Source organism: Miscanthus floridulus, chromosome 8 (assembly GCF_019320115.1).
Source record: "Miscanthus floridulus cultivar M001 chromosome 8, ASM1932011v1, whole genome shotgun sequence".
Classification (NCBI taxonomy): Eukaryota; Viridiplantae; Streptophyta; class Magnoliopsida; order Poales; family Poaceae; genus Miscanthus; species Miscanthus floridulus.
The window spans coordinates 10,055,445-10,072,962 of NC_089587.1; the positions used below are offsets into that span (position 1 = coordinate 10,055,445).

The 17,518-nt window shown below is 41.9% G+C and overlaps 2 protein-coding genes across 4 annotated transcripts; both read left to right on the plus strand.

Annotated features, from left to right (window-relative positions):
* The first annotated feature begins 209 nt into the window (after nt 1-209).
* On the plus strand, nt 210-8,645 carry LOC136471080 (DNA-binding protein BIN4-like). Of its 2 annotated transcripts, none has more exons than XM_066468813.1 (12): nt 210-381; nt 1,240-1,444; nt 1,562-1,608; nt 5,326-5,512; nt 5,613-5,659; nt 5,793-5,843; nt 6,610-6,727; nt 6,962-7,008; nt 7,086-7,112; nt 7,247-7,322; nt 7,626-7,765; nt 8,210-8,645. In XM_066468813.1, the coding sequence occupies exons 1-12, from the start codon at nt 337-339 to the stop codon at nt 8,303-8,305; spliced, it is 1,086 nt and encodes a 361-aa protein (XP_066324910.1). In that variant the 5' UTR covers nt 210-336; the 3' UTR covers nt 8,306-8,645. The 2 variants fall into 2 exon arrangements, with proteins under 2 accessions (XP_066324910.1, XP_066324911.1); XM_066468814.1 differs by having other exon boundaries at nt 340-470.
* Nucleotides 8,646-8,862: 217 nt separating this feature from the next.
* Nucleotides 8,863-16,735, plus strand: LOC136475681 (pathogenesis-related homeodomain protein-like). Of its 2 annotated transcripts, none has more exons than XM_066473266.1 (12): nt 8,863-9,371; nt 10,116-10,566; nt 11,218-11,383; nt 11,467-11,587; nt 12,764-12,879; nt 12,963-13,313; nt 13,432-13,623; nt 14,058-14,147; nt 14,464-14,514; nt 14,942-15,016; nt 15,681-15,923; nt 16,081-16,735. In XM_066473266.1, the coding sequence occupies exons 2-12, from the start codon at nt 10,151-10,153 to the stop codon at nt 16,447-16,449; spliced, it is 2,190 nt and encodes a 729-aa protein (XP_066329363.1). In that variant the 5' UTR covers nt 8,863-9,371; nt 10,116-10,150; the 3' UTR covers nt 16,450-16,735. The 2 variants fall into 2 exon arrangements, with proteins under 2 accessions (XP_066329363.1, XP_066329362.1); XM_066473265.1 differs by having other exon boundaries at nt 8,902-9,375.
* The last annotated feature ends 783 nt before the right edge of the window (nt 16,736-17,518 follow it).

Below are 17,518 nucleotides of genomic sequence, written 5' to 3' on the forward strand. Positions count from 1 at the left end.
ATTATTTGATTTATTTTTTCGATTCAGACTTAATGATATTTATACGCATTTTCAACGATATCAAATACTCCTGCTGCTAGGGTGGATAGAGATTTTTGGGCCTGGGCTGAAGAGTCGCTCCCTTAGAATTAGGCTCGCGAGGGGGGCTGCCTGGGCTGAAGAGTCGCTCCCTTAGAATCAGGCCCACGAGGAGGGCTGCATCCCCCCGCCCCTGCTCTGTGCTCTCCCTCTCTTCCACGGTTCCATCCAGCGAACCCCCCGCAGCTCCAGGCTCCAGCGGCCGCCGCCACCCGTGAATCTCTACCCAAATCATCCGGTTGCAACTGAGAAGCTAGCATGGGGGAGGAAGAAGATGACCCTGACTGGCTCCGCGCGTTTCAGGTCCATCTCGCTTCATCTCCCTCTTCTACCCCATCTCCACTTGAGGCCAAGGCTCTGGCCTCCATGGCTAAATCGTGGCATCTGCTGGGGTAAGCTAGTTTTCTTATTCCTCTTGGAGCAAAATCTTCTGTTCCGGATGCAAGATGCGACCTCTTGCCTTGGATTTCCACCCCACTTGCACAATCCCGCCCGTATGCGACCTCTTGCCTTGGATTTCCACCCCACTTGCACAATCCCGCCCGTGAAACTCTAGCGAAATAGGCCAGGCCGCACTAACTAAACCCCGGTGGGTGACAGACTGGCAGTCTGACAGAGTTTTCCTGCCACGGTTGCTAAATCCTTGTTTAGCCATTCGTTTCTTTTCGAATGTGTTAATTTAAAACTCTAAAGTAAAGGAAACGAAGATAAATAATGTCGTACTAGCAATTGATCTGTGTGTTTGTGCCCATGGACTCGTTCTGTGCCACAAATTGGTTCATGTAATCATGTCCTACTCAAGAAAGTTCCTGCTCTTTCTGACTTCGTAGGTTTGAGCTCTTTCTGTTCGTGCATTTGTATAAGCAAGTTTGTAGCTATGCGTATGCTCTTTTGTTAAACAGTGGTCGCCCACCTTGATACCACCAAGTAATGCCAATAATGGTACTAGCTTCTAAGTTTTAAGTTGGTGCCGCTGACTATGATGGGGCTAGCACCTTGTTCTTGCAGAACTTATTGGCTACTATTAGTTGTCTTCACATCAGCTTCTGTCAAGCTTTCCAGAACTGTTTTTTGTTCCAAAGTCAATACATCAGATAAGTCTATTATGTAGCAGTTACCACTTACCACGTTGATTCAAACATTGTTTTTCTGGGAGCATAGGCACCAAGTGTGGCACCAGTGATGCTTTCTTCTGGGTCAGATTCCTCTCCTGAAGCCAATCCTACAAGGACCAGTACATCTAGAGAACAAGACAAAGGAGAGAAGCAGACTAGTCCAGATCATGCAGGTGATAGAGATGGTGCTTCGCAAAATAAAAGCAAAATCTCTGCAGCTACTAGAAGAAAAACCGTTGGCAGTAGAAAAGGTAGAACTAACGTACCTGTTTATTTTAGCACTATAAAGATTCTGAGGCACGACTCCATAAAGTTTTGAGCCGTATTCATCACATGGTTGCTTATTGATTCTTTTGGCAAATATGCAGAGGGATCAACCATGGATGAAAAACAAGCGAATACTCCTAGACGCTCGGTATGGATTTGAGTGTTTTAGATTTGCTGTCTCCAATTCATGCTATCTTGGTAACTAGGCTGGTATTGTGTTTTTGCTTCATCCATTAAAAAAGGATAACATACAACATAACAACAATAACAACAACAACAAAACCTTGAAGTCCCAAATAAGTTGGGGTAGGCTAGAGTTGAAACCCAGCAGAAGCAATCAAGGTTCAGGCACGTGAATAACTGTTTTCCAAGCACTCCTATCTAAGGCTAAGTCTTTGGGTATATTCCATCCTTTTAAGTCTCCTTTTGTTGCCTCTACCCAAGTCAACTTCGGTATTCCTCTGTCTCTCTTCACGTTACTATCCTGGCTTAGGATTTCACTACGCACCGGTGCCTCTGGAGGTCTCCGTTGGACATGTCCAAACCATCTCAACCGGTGTTGGACAAGCTTTTTTTCAATTGGTGCTACCCCAAATCTATCACGTATATCATCGTTCCGAACTCGATCCCTTCTTGTATGACCGCAAATCCAACGCAACATACGCATTTCTGTGACACTTATCTGTTGAATATGTCGTCTTTTTGTAGGCCAACATTCTGCACCATACAACATAGCAGGTCTAATCGCTGTCTTATAAAACTTGCCTTTTAGCTTTTGTGGTACTCTTTTGTCACATAGGACACCAGATGTCTGGCGCCACTTCATCCACCCTGCTTTGATTCTATGGCTAACATCTTCATCAATATCCCCGTCTCTCTGTAGCATTGATCTGAAATATCGAAAGGTATCATTCCTAGACACTATTTGACATTCCAAACTAATATCTTCCTCCTCCCGAGTAGTAGTGCCGAAGTCACATCTCATATACTCGGTTTTAGTTCTACTGAGTCTAAAACCTTTGGACTCCAAAGTCTCCCGCCATAACTCCAGTTTCTGATTCACTCCTGTCCGACTTTCATCAACTAGCACTATATCGTCCGCGAAAAGCATACACCAAGGGATGTCCCCTTGTATATCCCTTGTGACCTCATCTATCACTGAGACAAACAGATAAGGGCTCAAAGCTGACCCTTGATGTAGTCCTAATCTAATCGGAAAGTCATCCGTGTCTCCATCACTTGTTCGAACACTAGTTACAACATTGTTGTACATATCCTTAATGAGCCCGACATACTTCGTTGGGACTTTATGTCTGTCCAAAGCCCACCACATAACATTCATTGGTATTTTATTATAAGCCTTCTCCAAGTCAATAAAAACTATGTGTAGGTCCTTCTTCTTCTCCCTATACCGTTCCATAACTTGTCTTATTAAGAAAATTGCTTCCATGGTTGACCTACCGGGCATGAAACCAAATTGGTTCATAGAGACCCGCGTTATTGCTCTCAAGCGATGCTCGATAACTCTCTCCCATAGCTTCATAGTATGGCTCATCAACTTAATTCTCCGGTAATTAGTACAACTTTGAATATCCCCTTTATTCTTGTAGATCGGTACCAATATACTTCTCCTCCACTCGTCAGGTATCTTGTTCGATCGAAAAATATGGTTGAACAACTTGGTTAGCCATACTATAGCTATGTCCCCGAGACATCTCCACACCTCGATTGGGATACCATCCGGTCCCATCGCCTTACCTCATTTCATCCTTTTCAACGCCTCTCTGACCTCAGATTCTTAGATTCTCCGCACAAAGCACCTATTGGTGTCATCAAAAGAGTCATCCAACTGAAAGGTTGTGTCCGTATTCTCACCATTGAATAATTTATCAAAATACTCTTGCCATCGATGTTGGATCTCATCCTCCTTCACCAAAAGATGCTCCCTTTCATCCTTAATGCACTTAACTTGGTTGAAGTCTCTTGTCTTTCTCTCACGAACCCTAGCCATCCTATAAATGTCCTTCTCTCCTTCCTTCGTACCAAAATGTTGGTAAAGATCCTCGTACGCTCTACCCTTTGCCACACTTACAGCTCGCTTTGCAGTCTTCTTTACCACCTTGTACTTCTCTATGTTGTCCACACTCCTGTCATGGTACAAGCGTCTATAGCATTCTTTCTTCTCCTTAATAGCCCTTTGGACTTCCTCGTTCCACCACCAAGTACTTTAGCCTCGCCTCCACTTCCTTTGGTTACTCCACACACCTTTGAGGCCATCTTCTGAATATTGGTTGCCATCTTCTCCCACATGTTGTTTATGTCCTCTTCTTCCTTCCAAGAGCCCTCTTTGATAACCCTTTCCCTGAATACATCTGACGTCTCCCCTTTCAGTTTCCACCACTTTGTTCTTTCAATCTTAGCTTGTTTATCCCTGCGGGCACGCACCTGAAAACGAAAGTCTGCCACCAAAAGCTTATGTTGAGAAACAACACACTCCCCTGGTATCACCTTGCAACCCAAACATGCTCGTTTGTCCTTTCTTCTCGCGAGGACAAAGTCAATATGGCTAGAGTGTTGTCCGCTACTGAAGGTCACTAGATGAGATTCTCTCTTTCTAAAGAAAGTGTTGGCTATCATCAGGTCAAAAGCTACCGCGAAGTTCAGAACTTCCCCCCTCTCCCGATTCCTACTACCATAACCAAAACCTCCATGAACTGCCTCGAAACCTGCGCTTGTAGTACATACATGCCCATTAAGATCTCCTCCTATAAAAAGCTTCTCACTACTTGATACAGCTCTAATCAGGCCATCTAAGTCTTTCCAGAACTGTCTCTTAGCACTCTCGTCGAGGCCTACTTGGGGGGCATACGCACTAATTACGTTCAAGACCATATCACCAATGACAAGCTTGACTAAGATAATCCTATCTCCTTGCCTTCTCACTCCCACCACACTATTCTTGAGGCTCTTATCAATCAAAACTCCTACTCCATTTCTATTCGCGACTGTCCCTATGTATCAAAGCTTGAAACATGTATTGTCCACCTCCTTCGCCTTCTGACCCTTCCATTTAGTTTCTTGAACGCATAATATATTTACACGCCTTCTAGTCGCGGTATCAACTAATTCTCTTAACTTACCTGTAAGCGACCCTACATTCCAACTACCTAAACTGATCCTAGTTGGTTCGACTAGCTTCCTTACCCTTCGCACCCGTCGATTTAGATGTGAAGACCCTTGCTCATTTTTCACTACACCCGGGCGCCGATGTAGCGCGCCACTAAGGATGCGACGATCCGATCCTTGCTCACTTGACACCGTGCCCAGATCGCGACACGGCGCGTCACGGGGGTGATGACCCGGCCCTTGCTCATTTAACACCATACCCGGGTTCCGATATGGCGCGTCGCTAAGAGGGTTACGTCCCAACGGTTTTCTTTCGGGTTTCATCTCCATTAGAATGGCTAGATTTAACGTTGGCTCGCCACGCCTATCACAACCCTCCTCTTTTACCAGGGCTTGGGACCTGCTATGTTGAAACAACATAGGCGGAGTAAAAAAAAAGATAACATAGCACTATGTAATATCTACTGTACTATTAGAGGCTCGCTCTACTAATTTGGCCATCAATGAAACTGTGCAGGCATCATTTTATTGTACAGATTATCTGTACCTGTTTTTGGCGACAACATTTTTGGACCTTATCTTTCTAATGTTCAATTTCTATTGTGATATTAGTGATCAGACATTGCGACTGTTATGTTTTGTTTAAAATTCACTATGGCATAGTAGTTGTAAACTGGTCCTATATTTTAAATTCACTATTCTGATAATAGTTAATTTTGTCACATAATATTTTTTGTAGACTCCAAAGAAGGATATGGTAACACTTTCATCTGGTTCTGATGCTTCCGCGGGACACAGCCCTTCAAGGGCTGGTGAAGATAATCACGAAGAGGATTCACTTAGCACTGCCAAGAGAAAGGATGCTCAGCAAACTAAGACTAAAAAAACAAAGGTTGCTGGAACAAAAGCTGGTCCAGACCAAGCAGGTACTAAGGCACTTTATGACTTCCATTTCAGTTGATAATTGATGACTTATCACTCAGATTTGGAATGACATGTGATACTGTTTCATGGTTGAACATCAAGACGGAGATGCTGAGGATGATATGCGAGATAAACTCACAGGAAACTCTGTACGATGCCAACTCACCCATCTCTCCACTTTATCCTTTTACATGCTCCTTCAAATTTGGATGTGAAGCTCTAGCTATTTTCAATTATATATTTGCAGCTCTCTGATCGAGTGTATGTTCCTCTAAATGCCAGGTCTCCCAGAGGTTACCATTAATATTTCCTGATAAAGTTCAACGTTCAAAGGTATGCTCAACTCTAAGAGGCTCTGCTTATATGAAGATCACTCTCTCATTAAAATTTCTATATTTGCTACAAAATGTTATCAACATGCCTGTTATCTCCCCCTTGTTATATTTATATTCTTATTTTCGGAAGAAATGTCTTCTTAGCATTGCTGTGTAAGGAATAAGTTATATAGTGTGTAGAGGTACAATCAGGAGACATAACATAGATACTTGTTTGTGTACGATACATTATGTATGTCCCCTTTGAGAGAACAATGATTTAACAGTTGCAGGCTTGCAGCATGGACTAAAACACAATAGACACACCTTTTTTCCCGCTTGAACAACGAATGACGTCATGAGAGCTGCATTTTATTTCCTTAGTTGATAGAGGAAAAACGATTAGCTTACAACTGTTAACCCAATCTGAAATCTGAAAAGAGAAAAATGAAAAATTAATGTGCCACAGAGAAATTGAAAAGATGGCGAGAACAACACAATGGGAAAAAGCCTCAGCCTACTTAACTAACAAGCTCCAGATCTCAAGAGCTTCGGCAGTGTACCAAAGAGCCATATACTTTTGGTTATTATTTCTTAAATGTGTATCTGTGTGTTAAATGGAAATGTGAACAACTGGACTTCTGGAGAATAACTTGGTGAATCTATCATTCCCTGTTATCTTGTAACATATACCTGCAAAATTCCGACTGCATATCCAAAATTATATTTTATTAATATATTTCCCAAGTTATAATCCTTGTTCTGTTTGTTTATTTTCTTTCTAGGCATTGATTGAATGTGATGGTGACTCGATAGATTTGAGTGGAGATATTGGTGCGGTTGGGCGGATAGTAGTTTCAAATGGTCCTACTGGAAATCAGGATTTGTTGTTGGACCTGAAAGGTACCATCAAGTAATTTATCATTTTGTGTACTTCTTTGGATACTGAATTGTATTGATGTAATCTGTCAAAGGATATCCAAGGCCAGATATCAGTACTGAAGCTTTGCAATATTCCAAGACTTGAAACCAGCCCTTTTTTTGTCTTTGAAACCAGCTTGTCTTAAATCTTGATATGTGCAATATTCCAAGACTTGAGTATCTTATGTAGTTATTTCTTCTCTCCAACTCATACAGGAACAATATACAAAACAACTATAGTTCCATCCAGGACATTTTGTGTTGTAAGTCATGTTCCAAACCCATGTAGAGGTTTATGGTTTTGTGTTATTTTTTAATCCTCGATGTATTTTCCTTTCAGGTGAGTGTGGGACAATCAGAAGCAAAGGTTTATAAACTAAATTTTGCTTGCATATTTGAGCTCTCCACCATGTCAATTTACATGCGTCATAATTTCGAGCATTTAGTGTGCCATTTCTGCTTGTTAATTTGGTTGTGTTCAATTTCTCAATTTCTGTGCAGATAGAGGCTATAATGAATGACTTCATTCAACTGGAACCACAGTCCAATTTATTTGAAGCAGAGACTATGATGGAAGGTGCATACTTCCAACATTTACTGCAGGGTGCAGGCTAATATAAATTCAATTTTTCTCCAGAGCATCTCTAATGTATAAACGTGGCATGCATACTGCAAACTTGTAAATAGTGGCATGCTCTTATGGTTCTTTGATTGAGCTATTTCTTGGTGCATCGTCATTTGTGGCTGTAGCTTCAGTTTTTTAATTTGCACTACGAGGAACAACCAGGCTTTTCACGAAGCTATGGTCCCATTATTTATACGATGATAGCCTGTGCTACAATTTTTATTCTCTGATATTAAAGATCCATCATCTGTTTAGGTACCCTTGATGGATTCACATTTGATTCAGACGAGGAGGGTGACAAACTCTATGAACCACAGGCTAATCAAAATGATCAGAACAATGAAGATGAAGGTCAACCTAAGGCAAAGACCAAAAGGAAAGCAGAGAAAACAGCGGTGTGTTTTCTTGACTCTAATAACTAACCTACAACTATGAATAGCTAGAATCCTAGTTGTTATATACAGAAGTTTCCAATAGGTGGTGTTGTGGATTTGCAGTGATTGCAAATTCTGTATTGGATGTGTTTATCGGGAATTTGCACGAGCCGTTTGCAGTAGCACTGTTCTTATTTTTTTATGCTTCCTTGCTGTTGCTGTGTTCGATGAAGTAACCATTTCACAGAACCATAACAAAAAAATGTTGTAAAACATGCTACCAACAAGTTATCTTAAGCTTTCCCTGCTGCTACCTGCTAGTGTGTTGCTATTCTCTCATAGTAGCCCTTACAAGTTACAAGTTGATCTTATGTAACTACAGAAACTTTATTTACTTAGAACAATGCTTGTTGCAGCATCATAATGCACCTGATGGGAATCTAATCCGATTCCTGTGACATGCAGGGGAAGGCACCGAAAAAAGCTAAGGCAGGAAAGGGCCCTAAAAAGGGTGCAAGGAAAACCCAACCTGCCAAGAGAGGTAGGAAGGCGAAGAAATGATGCATGTTGATTTCCTCGGAGAAGAAAAGAAAAAGGCTATTGAGAACCTGAGATAGTTGGCAACGAAGATGAGAATTGTTGAACGTATAGCCATTTCTGTGAGGCCATGTGTGGTACTTGTTTTATAGAGAAAGAGAACATGCAACACTGCAAAGCTGATTTTCTGTAGGGGAGCATTGCTGTATACTCTAGGAGCTTTCAGCTTTGGATCCTCATGTCCACGTTGGAGTTTGTAAACTTGTTTCTGAGAAGGTGTGGCACTGTGGTATGTAGTCTTGTGTACTCTGTACAACTAATCTGAATTCTCGATTCGTTCTCAATTGATCACTGTCGATCCCCATTCTGGTGCCAACAGGATTTACATGTTCATGTTCGTTAACAACGATCAGTTCTTGGTCCCTTGATTAGAGTCACTTCACTGTGCATTCGTGCCGAACTCAAATTTCGTCACGAAAGGGAAAAAATGCATTTTTGTTATAAAGAAAATAAACAAACAAACAAATAAACTATATATATAAAAGTTCCATCCGATTCCTTCCTGGGTATTCCTGCCTTGACTGACGAAGTGGCGAGCAATAATTATCGCAGCGTCCAAGGTTATCCATGCCGTCCGATCAGCCGCCCAGGACCATCCCAGCCGTCCACCTAGCCGCCTGTGTTCGGGTGGCAAAGAAATCGGTCGGCTTATTTTTCCGGCCGAAGCAGTATTTTTCTGTCACGGCCTTCCAGCATAATCCATGCCAGCCGAAGACGACGCGTCATTCCTTCCCTGCCCCTTCGCCGCCTGCTCCGCTCTCACCTTCCTTCATCTCCGCGCCCGCTTCGCCTCGCGGTCGGCCAGTCGCAGCAGCAACCGCCGCCGCCCCCCCGCTTTGCTCCTCCACCGCCTCCTCCGACCTCCTCACGCCCTACCTCTCCGTCCGTCCCCCGCCCCGAGCTCCGTCGGCGGGCTCCAGCGCCGCCGTGGCCGGCTACGGTTCGGTCCCGCATCTGGGGGCCGGTGGTAAAACGGCCCGCGTCCTCGGTCCCTTTCGACGTCTGCCCGCTTCCTCGCCGGCGCCATTGTGTTCGTACGCCTCCTCTCCCCAGCTCTTGCTCGCTAGCTTGCTAGTGTGGTTTGTTTGGTTGCTGTGTACTAGTTCTGAGGAGGGGATCGGGCTTGTGGGTTTCGCTTTGCTCTCCTCTGTGCTTTAGAGCCCAGATCTACTGCCCCAAATGGATGTAGAGGTGTTGCTTCACCTTTTAACCGGCAACATTTCGACTGTCTGTTTGGAACCAACCAAGTTACCACTGACCGCTACTCCGTGCTTCAGATTGCGCACTTGGGTTCCGGTATGCGCGGAAGCGGAACAGTGGAACAGGGCGTGTTGGTTCCCCGTATGCGCGGGAGCCGAACAGTGAAACAGGGCGTGCTCAACTGTCCACCTTGTGACTGTTAATTCCACACGGCTCTGAATAAATGCCACACTGCACAATCTGAAACCGGAGTGTACTTGACAGTTTATTGACCGTAGATGTGCACATACGGATAGATTAGTGCTGTAGTTTTCTTAATACGGCATTCTGATAAGTGCTCTGTGTACATGCATCCGGTGTGGCCAAATGTTTTTAGATGCCTGCACCTATAAGAAATAGAAGTACCACAGTAGGTCAGATCAGCATAGCTCGGTGCAAGATACGGCTCTTATTTTTTTTTTTACATGCTGCAGCCATCAACTTATCATTTGTAGTCTTGTCACTACTAAATTTGTTGTTCAACCTCTTACCATCTGCCTGCTCCTATCTGACACATCTTTTATTGTATTATTAGGTATAAATCCCCTGTGATAATAACCATTGCTAGTGATGCATTCTTCGGAAAATAAACTGGTATGCTCCAACTCGGGAAGATCATCAAAAGGGAATGAGACCTCTATGGAGTTGGTTCCTGTACCAAAAAGACCAACTAGACATGATGCTTCCCGCCAATGCAAATCTGATTCTCCTTTGAAGCGATCACCAAGGAAAGTTAGAAATGCTACTCTGGCAAAAAACATAAAGAATAAATATCATTGTAGTCCCCTCAAACAGCGGAGGGGTTCAGATTCTGTTGCTGGGAAAATTGTGACAGGACTAACCGCGCGGAGGAGGAAGAAAAGAAAAATGCAAAATACAGACGAGGCAACTCGCTTGGAACGAAGAGCGAGATATTTTCTAATCAAGATAAAATTGGAGCAGAATTTGCTAGATGCTTACTCTGGAGATGGATGGAATGGGCAAAGGTGCATCCCGTGCTCTCCCTGCTGTAATCTGCTGGTGAAAAGAAAGTTTTCAAATCTATATACATCCTTGTAGAGTCAATGCATTCTTTTGAACTTTGCAACCAGAAAAATGCTGTCTTGTCAGGATGAACAGAGGAAAAGTTCAGAGAAATGTATTGTAGCTTTTAAGGCTTGTAACCAACAAGACGCCTATTCTTTTGGAACTTTTACACATGAGATTTATGATGTCCCATGAAGAATAGGTGTATGTGGGCAATGTGACAAATACATGTTTTTAATTATTTAAAATTAAAATTAAAATTTCTTAATTATAGTAATATCACAGGTCCACTGGCTGCTGCCATTCGTAACTTATTAATGTAGCTTTTCATAGTCTAGGAACATTTAGGTTGATGCAATTGAAGTCTATTTCATGGAATGAAAGTGCTGTGTGGTTTTATTGACTGGGCTAGTGAGAGAACTCTGATTTTCTTGCCTATTGTTTGGATAGAATCATGTTAACAGGTTATATAACTTCTCTTAAATCAGTTCCACAATGTTGCTGTTATATAATTTGCTTCCTCATTTTTTTCAGATGCTTTCATGTGTTAGTACAGTAAAGTAAGGTATGATGGTAAAAAGTACACTAATTATGTTCACTTTTCCAAACAGCCGGGAGAAAATAAAGCCAGAGAAGGAACTGCAGCGTGCCAGGAAACAAATCATAAAATGTAAAATTGCTATACGTGATATCATTCGCCAACTTGGTTTGTATACTTCTACTGGAAGTGTTGATGACCCAGCAATGCCTCCAGATCACTCTACCAATCCCAAACATGTATGTATGTTATCAAGTGAAGGCCAGATGTTCTACTTCATAGGATCTATCAACTGATAAATTGTCAATATTTATTTTGCTAGACCATGTGCTCAACATGCAAGTCTCATGAATCATTTCTCAGCAATAAATTTATCTTTTGCGAAGGGCCCTGCAAAAGGGCATATCATGAGAAATGTTTGGAACCTCCCTTGAACAAAAGCGGTAATTATTTCTTGTTTTACTTCCAAATATGCGGCTTTGTATTTGTTTGACATGGTTATTTGTTGAGTTTAAAGCCTAACAGATTTGTTTTGAATTCCCCACCTCTCTTCCCTGAAAACTTTGTTTCAGCCTTTCATGCTATCTTTTTTTGTGCTTAGTGTAATAATATTGTTACGTCTGTATGCCAAAACAATGCCTATTTTGTTTGTTGACCGGTAAAAGTTATAAGGCTGATTTTTCCATTTTGAAACCAGTTGACCATTGACAGATAAACAGTATATTGACATTCTTATTTCTTACATTAGATTTATCCCTTACTAAAGAAGTTATCAGTCTAAGTTCAGGGTAACTTTTGAAAATATCTGTGTTCACTTTATTTTAGAGTAATATTTCATGTGCTGCCACCCACCAGGGTCCTCAGTAATAATAGTTGGATGCTGCCCTAGTTCCTCTTCTGTAAACCTATTTTTAGAGTTTTGCTTCTTGCTGCCTAACTTTATAGTTTTGTTAATTTTCTTCCTTCTATAACTCTGTATTAAAAAAAAATCCCATGTGTAACAAGTTGAGATTTTTTAGCTGTACATTTACCGCATAGGATGTACATGGCCAGATGGCCTGGATGTAAAACCAGCTACATTCTGCATAGTCTGCAGTTTGAATGCACTTGTTACTGATGCTGTCATTATTATCATGAAAAGTTTGCTTATCATGATTGCAATATGTAATACAAACATTGATTGGCAATGGGCACATACCCTAGCATAGTTGTGCCAATCATCTAAATTAACTTGTGGAGAAAAATAAATGATATTGCGAATTTATGGAACTGCAGTCAGCAAAGTGTAGATTACCTGGTACCAGACTCAACAGTACTAGAGTTTAGGGCCACTAACTCATGATTGTATATTGATTTGTATATTCATGTAGTCTTTTCTATGTAATAGCTTTCATCATGTTGTGGTGCTGTTTGGTACGCCTTTGCTTGGGTCTTATATGTAGTAGACTCCTGTGATAGTTGAGTGGCATTTATTTCATAGGAACTACTGCTTATCTTTGAAGTATTATTACCCCTTTACATGTCTGCTTTTGCAATAGTTCTATGCAGATTCTATTCTGATGTTGCAGTGGCATTTATTTTACCATTGATACATTTATCTGTCTTGTTCTTTTCATCAGTACTTCCAACAAGTAGCCATGGATGGCTTTGCAAATTCTGTTTGTGCAAGATGAAAATTTTAGAAACTATTAATGCACATCTAGGAACAAGTTTTACAGTGAAGTGCCCCTTTGAAGTAAGTGTTTGTTGTTCTCACACCCATATTATGACTTGCACTTCAGCATTCCTGTAACTGTCAACTCTACTTGCTTTCTGTAGGATATATTCAAGGAAGCAACGGAACAAATAGACTCCGAGGATGCACTAGATGAAGATTGGCTTTCTGAGTATTCAGGTGATGAGGACTATGATCCTGATGAAAATGAGGACAGCGGCAACTGTATGGACAGCGGGGAGGAAATTATGTCTGATGATTCCAATGGTTCAGGAAGCCCCCTTTATTCTCCAAATGACGATATTCCCGACTTCATATCAGCAGACTTAAATGACGTGGAAGGGTTTTGTCACACCAATTTAGACTTAGGCATTGATGCCGTTGAAGATGATTTGGCACAGATCCTTACCTACCAAAGGTCAAGAAGCGATGTTGATTATAGAAGGCTTAATGAGGTATGTTTCACCAGTACAAATTGTTGTTACCAATACTGTAACTCAAAACACTTTGCTTGGCAATATTTTGTAAAAGTCACTCATCAATGATGTGTTGATTACTTTTTATTCTGTGCAGGAAATGTTTGGAAAAATAATCGGAAATGAAGAACAGAGTGAGGATGAAGATTGGGGCCATGAAAGGAGACAGAAGAGGACACGTTCAGGTGGCGCTGGGGATAATTCTGTGGGTTTCTCAAATGTTATATCTGATGAAAAGAGCCAAAAGAAGGGGAGAAAACTTTTCAGGATTCCTCCTGCAGCTGTCGAGGTAATTGATAGTTAAAAAATGATAGACTACTTTAGAGCTGTATATTATGATTCATATAGGGCCTGTTTGGTTTCCTTTATGGTAGCCTGTATCGCATCTAGCCAGCCAGGCCTCCTCTGGCCAGGCTGTGGCCATGCATACCATTGTTGTTTGGTTGCCTTGATTTGCAGCACCAGGCCCTGGGAGAAGTACAGGCAATCAAATGTAAGGAGCCTGCATCCCATGAGCCAGTCCAGGCTATATCTGGCCAACCAAACAGGCCCATATGTATTTGCTATCATGCTGTGATATAAGGCCAACTCATGGCTGTAATTGGATTTAAACTAGCTTATTGTGCCTGCATCTATGGAACTACCACTTTTACCTTGTTTAGTTTTTCATGGCTTCACGCTTGCTTACATTAATAACCTCTGTTCTTCACCCTTGTATAACAGGTACTTCGCAGAGCTTTTGCTGAAAATGAGCTTCCACCCCGTGATGTTAAAGAAAATCTCTCAAGAGAGTTGGGAATTTCTTTTGAAAAGGTATTCAGTATTGGATTGGATTAATGTTGTCAGCTGTGCATTACTGAGTCCTTGTATGTTTTGATTCATCTGAAAGTTGATTTATGGTGTTCAATTACCATTTGGCACCTAACTAAATTCTACACTTGTGTGAGAAGAGATTATATAAATGCCATTCATTTTTAAAATCAGATAGTGAGGTCCATATCACAGTTGTCACTCTTTCCATCTAACAATATATTTGGGCAGAGCATCTAAGAAATATAGATTAATTACAAATTTGTTTTTTCTTAAAATGCCTTAAGATCAGTAACCAATGTCTGTCATCCATTTACAGATTGATAAATGGTTCAAAAATACACGGTGTGCTGCTCTCAGAGATCGTAAGGTTTGGATTTCTGTCCCATGGTTATTCATATGATCTACATTATATCATTGAATCGATAGTATTTTATTGCATTCAAAGTTGTTACCTTTGATTCTTGCCCCCACCCCACCAAAACAACCACTTCTGTTTTCTCTATACGAACATTTGCAGTGGGCCATAATAGAAGTTCAAAAAACCAACAATGTCATTGCATTTATGCCAGTGAATCTGTGTTTTCTATAAGTGCACAAGTTACTTTATATATACAGAATCATACATTAGCACGAACTAAACTTCAATTTAACTGTTATAGCTTCGACTATTGCATATGCTTTTATTCTGTGTGTAAATTTATTGAAGGACACATAGCACCAAGTTCTGGTACTTTTCATTCAGCATATCTTGTGGTTATATACTTAACAATGTTGACATTGGTGCCATCTTTCAGGCTGAAGGGAAGAGTCATAATACGGCTCCCAGCAAAAGCTCAAGAAATAAAGGAAAAGCTGGAATCTCAGGCAAGGTTGATTCAGCAGACAGTTCGTACTTTGTTCCCATGTCTGAAACCACCAATGTCCTGATGTGTTTGTGAGCAAATGAGAAGAGTTTGATTCTCAGTTGTCTATTGTCTTAAGGATTCTTGTTGGTTATAATAATGCCATCGCAACGGTTAGCTCCCCAGGTGAGGGAGCTGCTGGCCAGGGATCAAATCCTGGTGGCCAGAAGAAAGGCCCCTTGCTGCCAATCCCCAAAAGGTAGTGGCAGATTGCAGGTCTGTGGCAGCCCTATAGGGGTCATGAAGCCAGGGTTTGGGGTCTTTCTTCGGTTGTTTGTCAGTTTATTCTTATTGCAAGACAATGCAACCCCCCCACCCCCCCACCCCCACACACACACCAGACGAGTTTTTTTTTTTAATAATGCCATGTCCCAAAGGTTTATAGCCTGTGCATTCCTTGATTTATAAAGTGTAAATATCACCTTTACTGATTACTTCATTGAAAACCTCATTACAAGTGGCCACGAGCTAAAGTGAACTGTATTTTAAGTTTTTTTTTTCTGTTACACTGAAATATTTTGGTTTCATGCGGAAATTTATTGAAGGAAAGTGTCAAGTTCTTTTTTTCATTTGATCTTGTGTATATAGATATCCAATACAGTGTTTTGTTAATCTCTCTTCTGTCCTGCAGGCTGAAAGAAATGATCATGTTACTGGTCCCTGCAATAACTCGAGAACAAATGAAGAAAAATCTGGTATATTATCAGGGAAGGTTGATCCAGCAGACAACTCTTGCTTGGTTCCCTTGTCTGAAATCATCAATGTGCATACACGATTGCAACAAAATCTTGAGATGAGGATGATGGAATCAACTAGCAGTCCTGTGTGGCTGCACAATAAAGGAGGTTGCTTGTTTCGAACAGGCCAAGCCAAGGTAGAAATGACACAATGCTGATTGCATTTATAGATCTTATCTAATTTAACGAGGGCCTTGAACCCCCACCCCCCACCAGCACCACCACCCTCCCACCCCAAAAAAAGCTGTTATCAAATTTCATCAAGTTGATCGTGTGGTCTGAACATGTTTGCAGGAGAGTACATTACCTACAAGCAAGCCTTGTTTGCAGTCAGAAATAAGCCATCCAACAACTAATGAAGCGAGTACTTTAGCGCAAGCTGCTTCTTGGATGGATGCTGGGGCGTGCGCTGAGGTGCAAGAAGCCACTCCTTGGGTGGATACTGGGGCCTCAGATTACCAGCCTTTCCTGGACGTGATCGATGAGATGTGCGGACTTGAGTGCAGGCTGCAGAGGCTGAAGGAGAACATGCTCTCATCTGGGATAGATGGAAGAACCGCTAGAGAGAGTGACATGGGAAACCAGGCTGTGGTGCTTGTGCCGACCGCCGAGCTCAAGGAAAAAGCGCCGCATGGCAGTTTTTTGGGGCATTATTGCCCATAGATCTTATATATAGCAGATAGCTGTACAGAGAACCAAGAAGAAAAAAAGAAGAAGAAACAACAAACAGACAAGTGCCCTACATACCTATCCATACTGTCAGGTACTCTCCTTTCTTGGGCCTCGACATTACTAATACTGTGGTAGTAGTCCAGATGAGCGAGAACCATTACTTGTGTGCCTTGGAGGTTCATATCATATGTTGTATATCAGAAGAGTTGTGCTTAGTAGTAACAATGGTACACTCCTAAATCCTAATCCAAATCCAGACTGTGAATCTGGATTAGCTTGTCATGTGGTTGTACCGTGCAGAAGAGACAGATGTCAACTGGTCGTTTGATTTTACAGGAAGGAACTTAACATGCATGATTTTGGCCCCGTTGTGTGACAAAACGGTGCGCAGCACAGATTTAAATCTCTTTCCAGTGTTGTAGACTGCCAACAGACCATAAGCAATCAGATTTATAATTTTGTTGGGTAGTTCAAACACCAGAAGACAATCAGATTACACGAGCTATCTGTTTAGCCACCAGCCCACCATTTCATGTTTATATTAGGAAATGGATCCTGCTGATGCTGCCAGAATACTTCTAAGGCCTCGTCGGGTTCTCCAGGAACCATTTCCTAGAAAGATTCTCAGCTGGAATGGCTAGCTAATCTGTATAAGCTTGATCAAGCAAGAATGGTTCATATAGTATCATTCTGGCTAACCGAACGAGCCCTATGGATTCATTCCGGGTATACAGGCCCTGTTCGTTTGGCTGATGCTGATGTTGAAATGTTGTGCGAGAAAAACACCGTTCCTTCGCTGAAAAGCACTGCTGCTGAAGAACTGGGTGTCAATTGCTATATAAATTAGCATGTGGTTCCTGGTGAAAATTTCCAGGGCACAATTACTAGAGAAACGAACGGAGACGGCTGGAGGAATGGCCTTGGCCAGTGAAAAGGATCTCCAGTCCACTCCAGCGCAAGTAAGGCACAGGCAGCGCGTGACTGCGTGCTCGCATCGCAGACATGTTATCCGGTCCGGTCCTGAGCAGAGGCAAAGCAAATAAACGGAGGATGGGTTAGG

Bases quoted from the DNA above. Each gene is read 5' to 3' on its own strand.
- LOC136471080 (XM_066468813.1), top strand. From the start codon at position 337: ATGGGGGAGGAAGAAGATGACCCTGACTGGCTCCGCGCGTTTCAG. The intron at 5,660-5,792 runs GTACGATGCCAA...TCTAAATGCCAG, and splicing joins ATAAACTCACAGGAAACTCT to GTCTCCCAGAGGTTACCATT. The intron at 7,323-7,625 runs GTGCATACTTCC...TCATCTGTTTAG, and splicing joins AGCAGAGACTATGATGGAAG to GTACCCTTGATGGATTCACA.
- LOC136475681 (XM_066473266.1), top strand. From the start codon at position 10,151: ATGCATTCTTCGGAAAATAAACTGGTATGCTCCAACTCGGGAAGATCA. The intron at 10,567-11,217 runs GTGCATCCCGTG...TTTTCCAAACAG, and splicing joins GATGGATGGAATGGGCAAAG to CCGGGAGAAAATAAAGCCAG. The intron at 14,148-14,463 runs GTATTCAGTATT...ATCCATTTACAG, and splicing joins TGGGAATTTCTTTTGAAAAG to ATTGATAAATGGTTCAAAAA.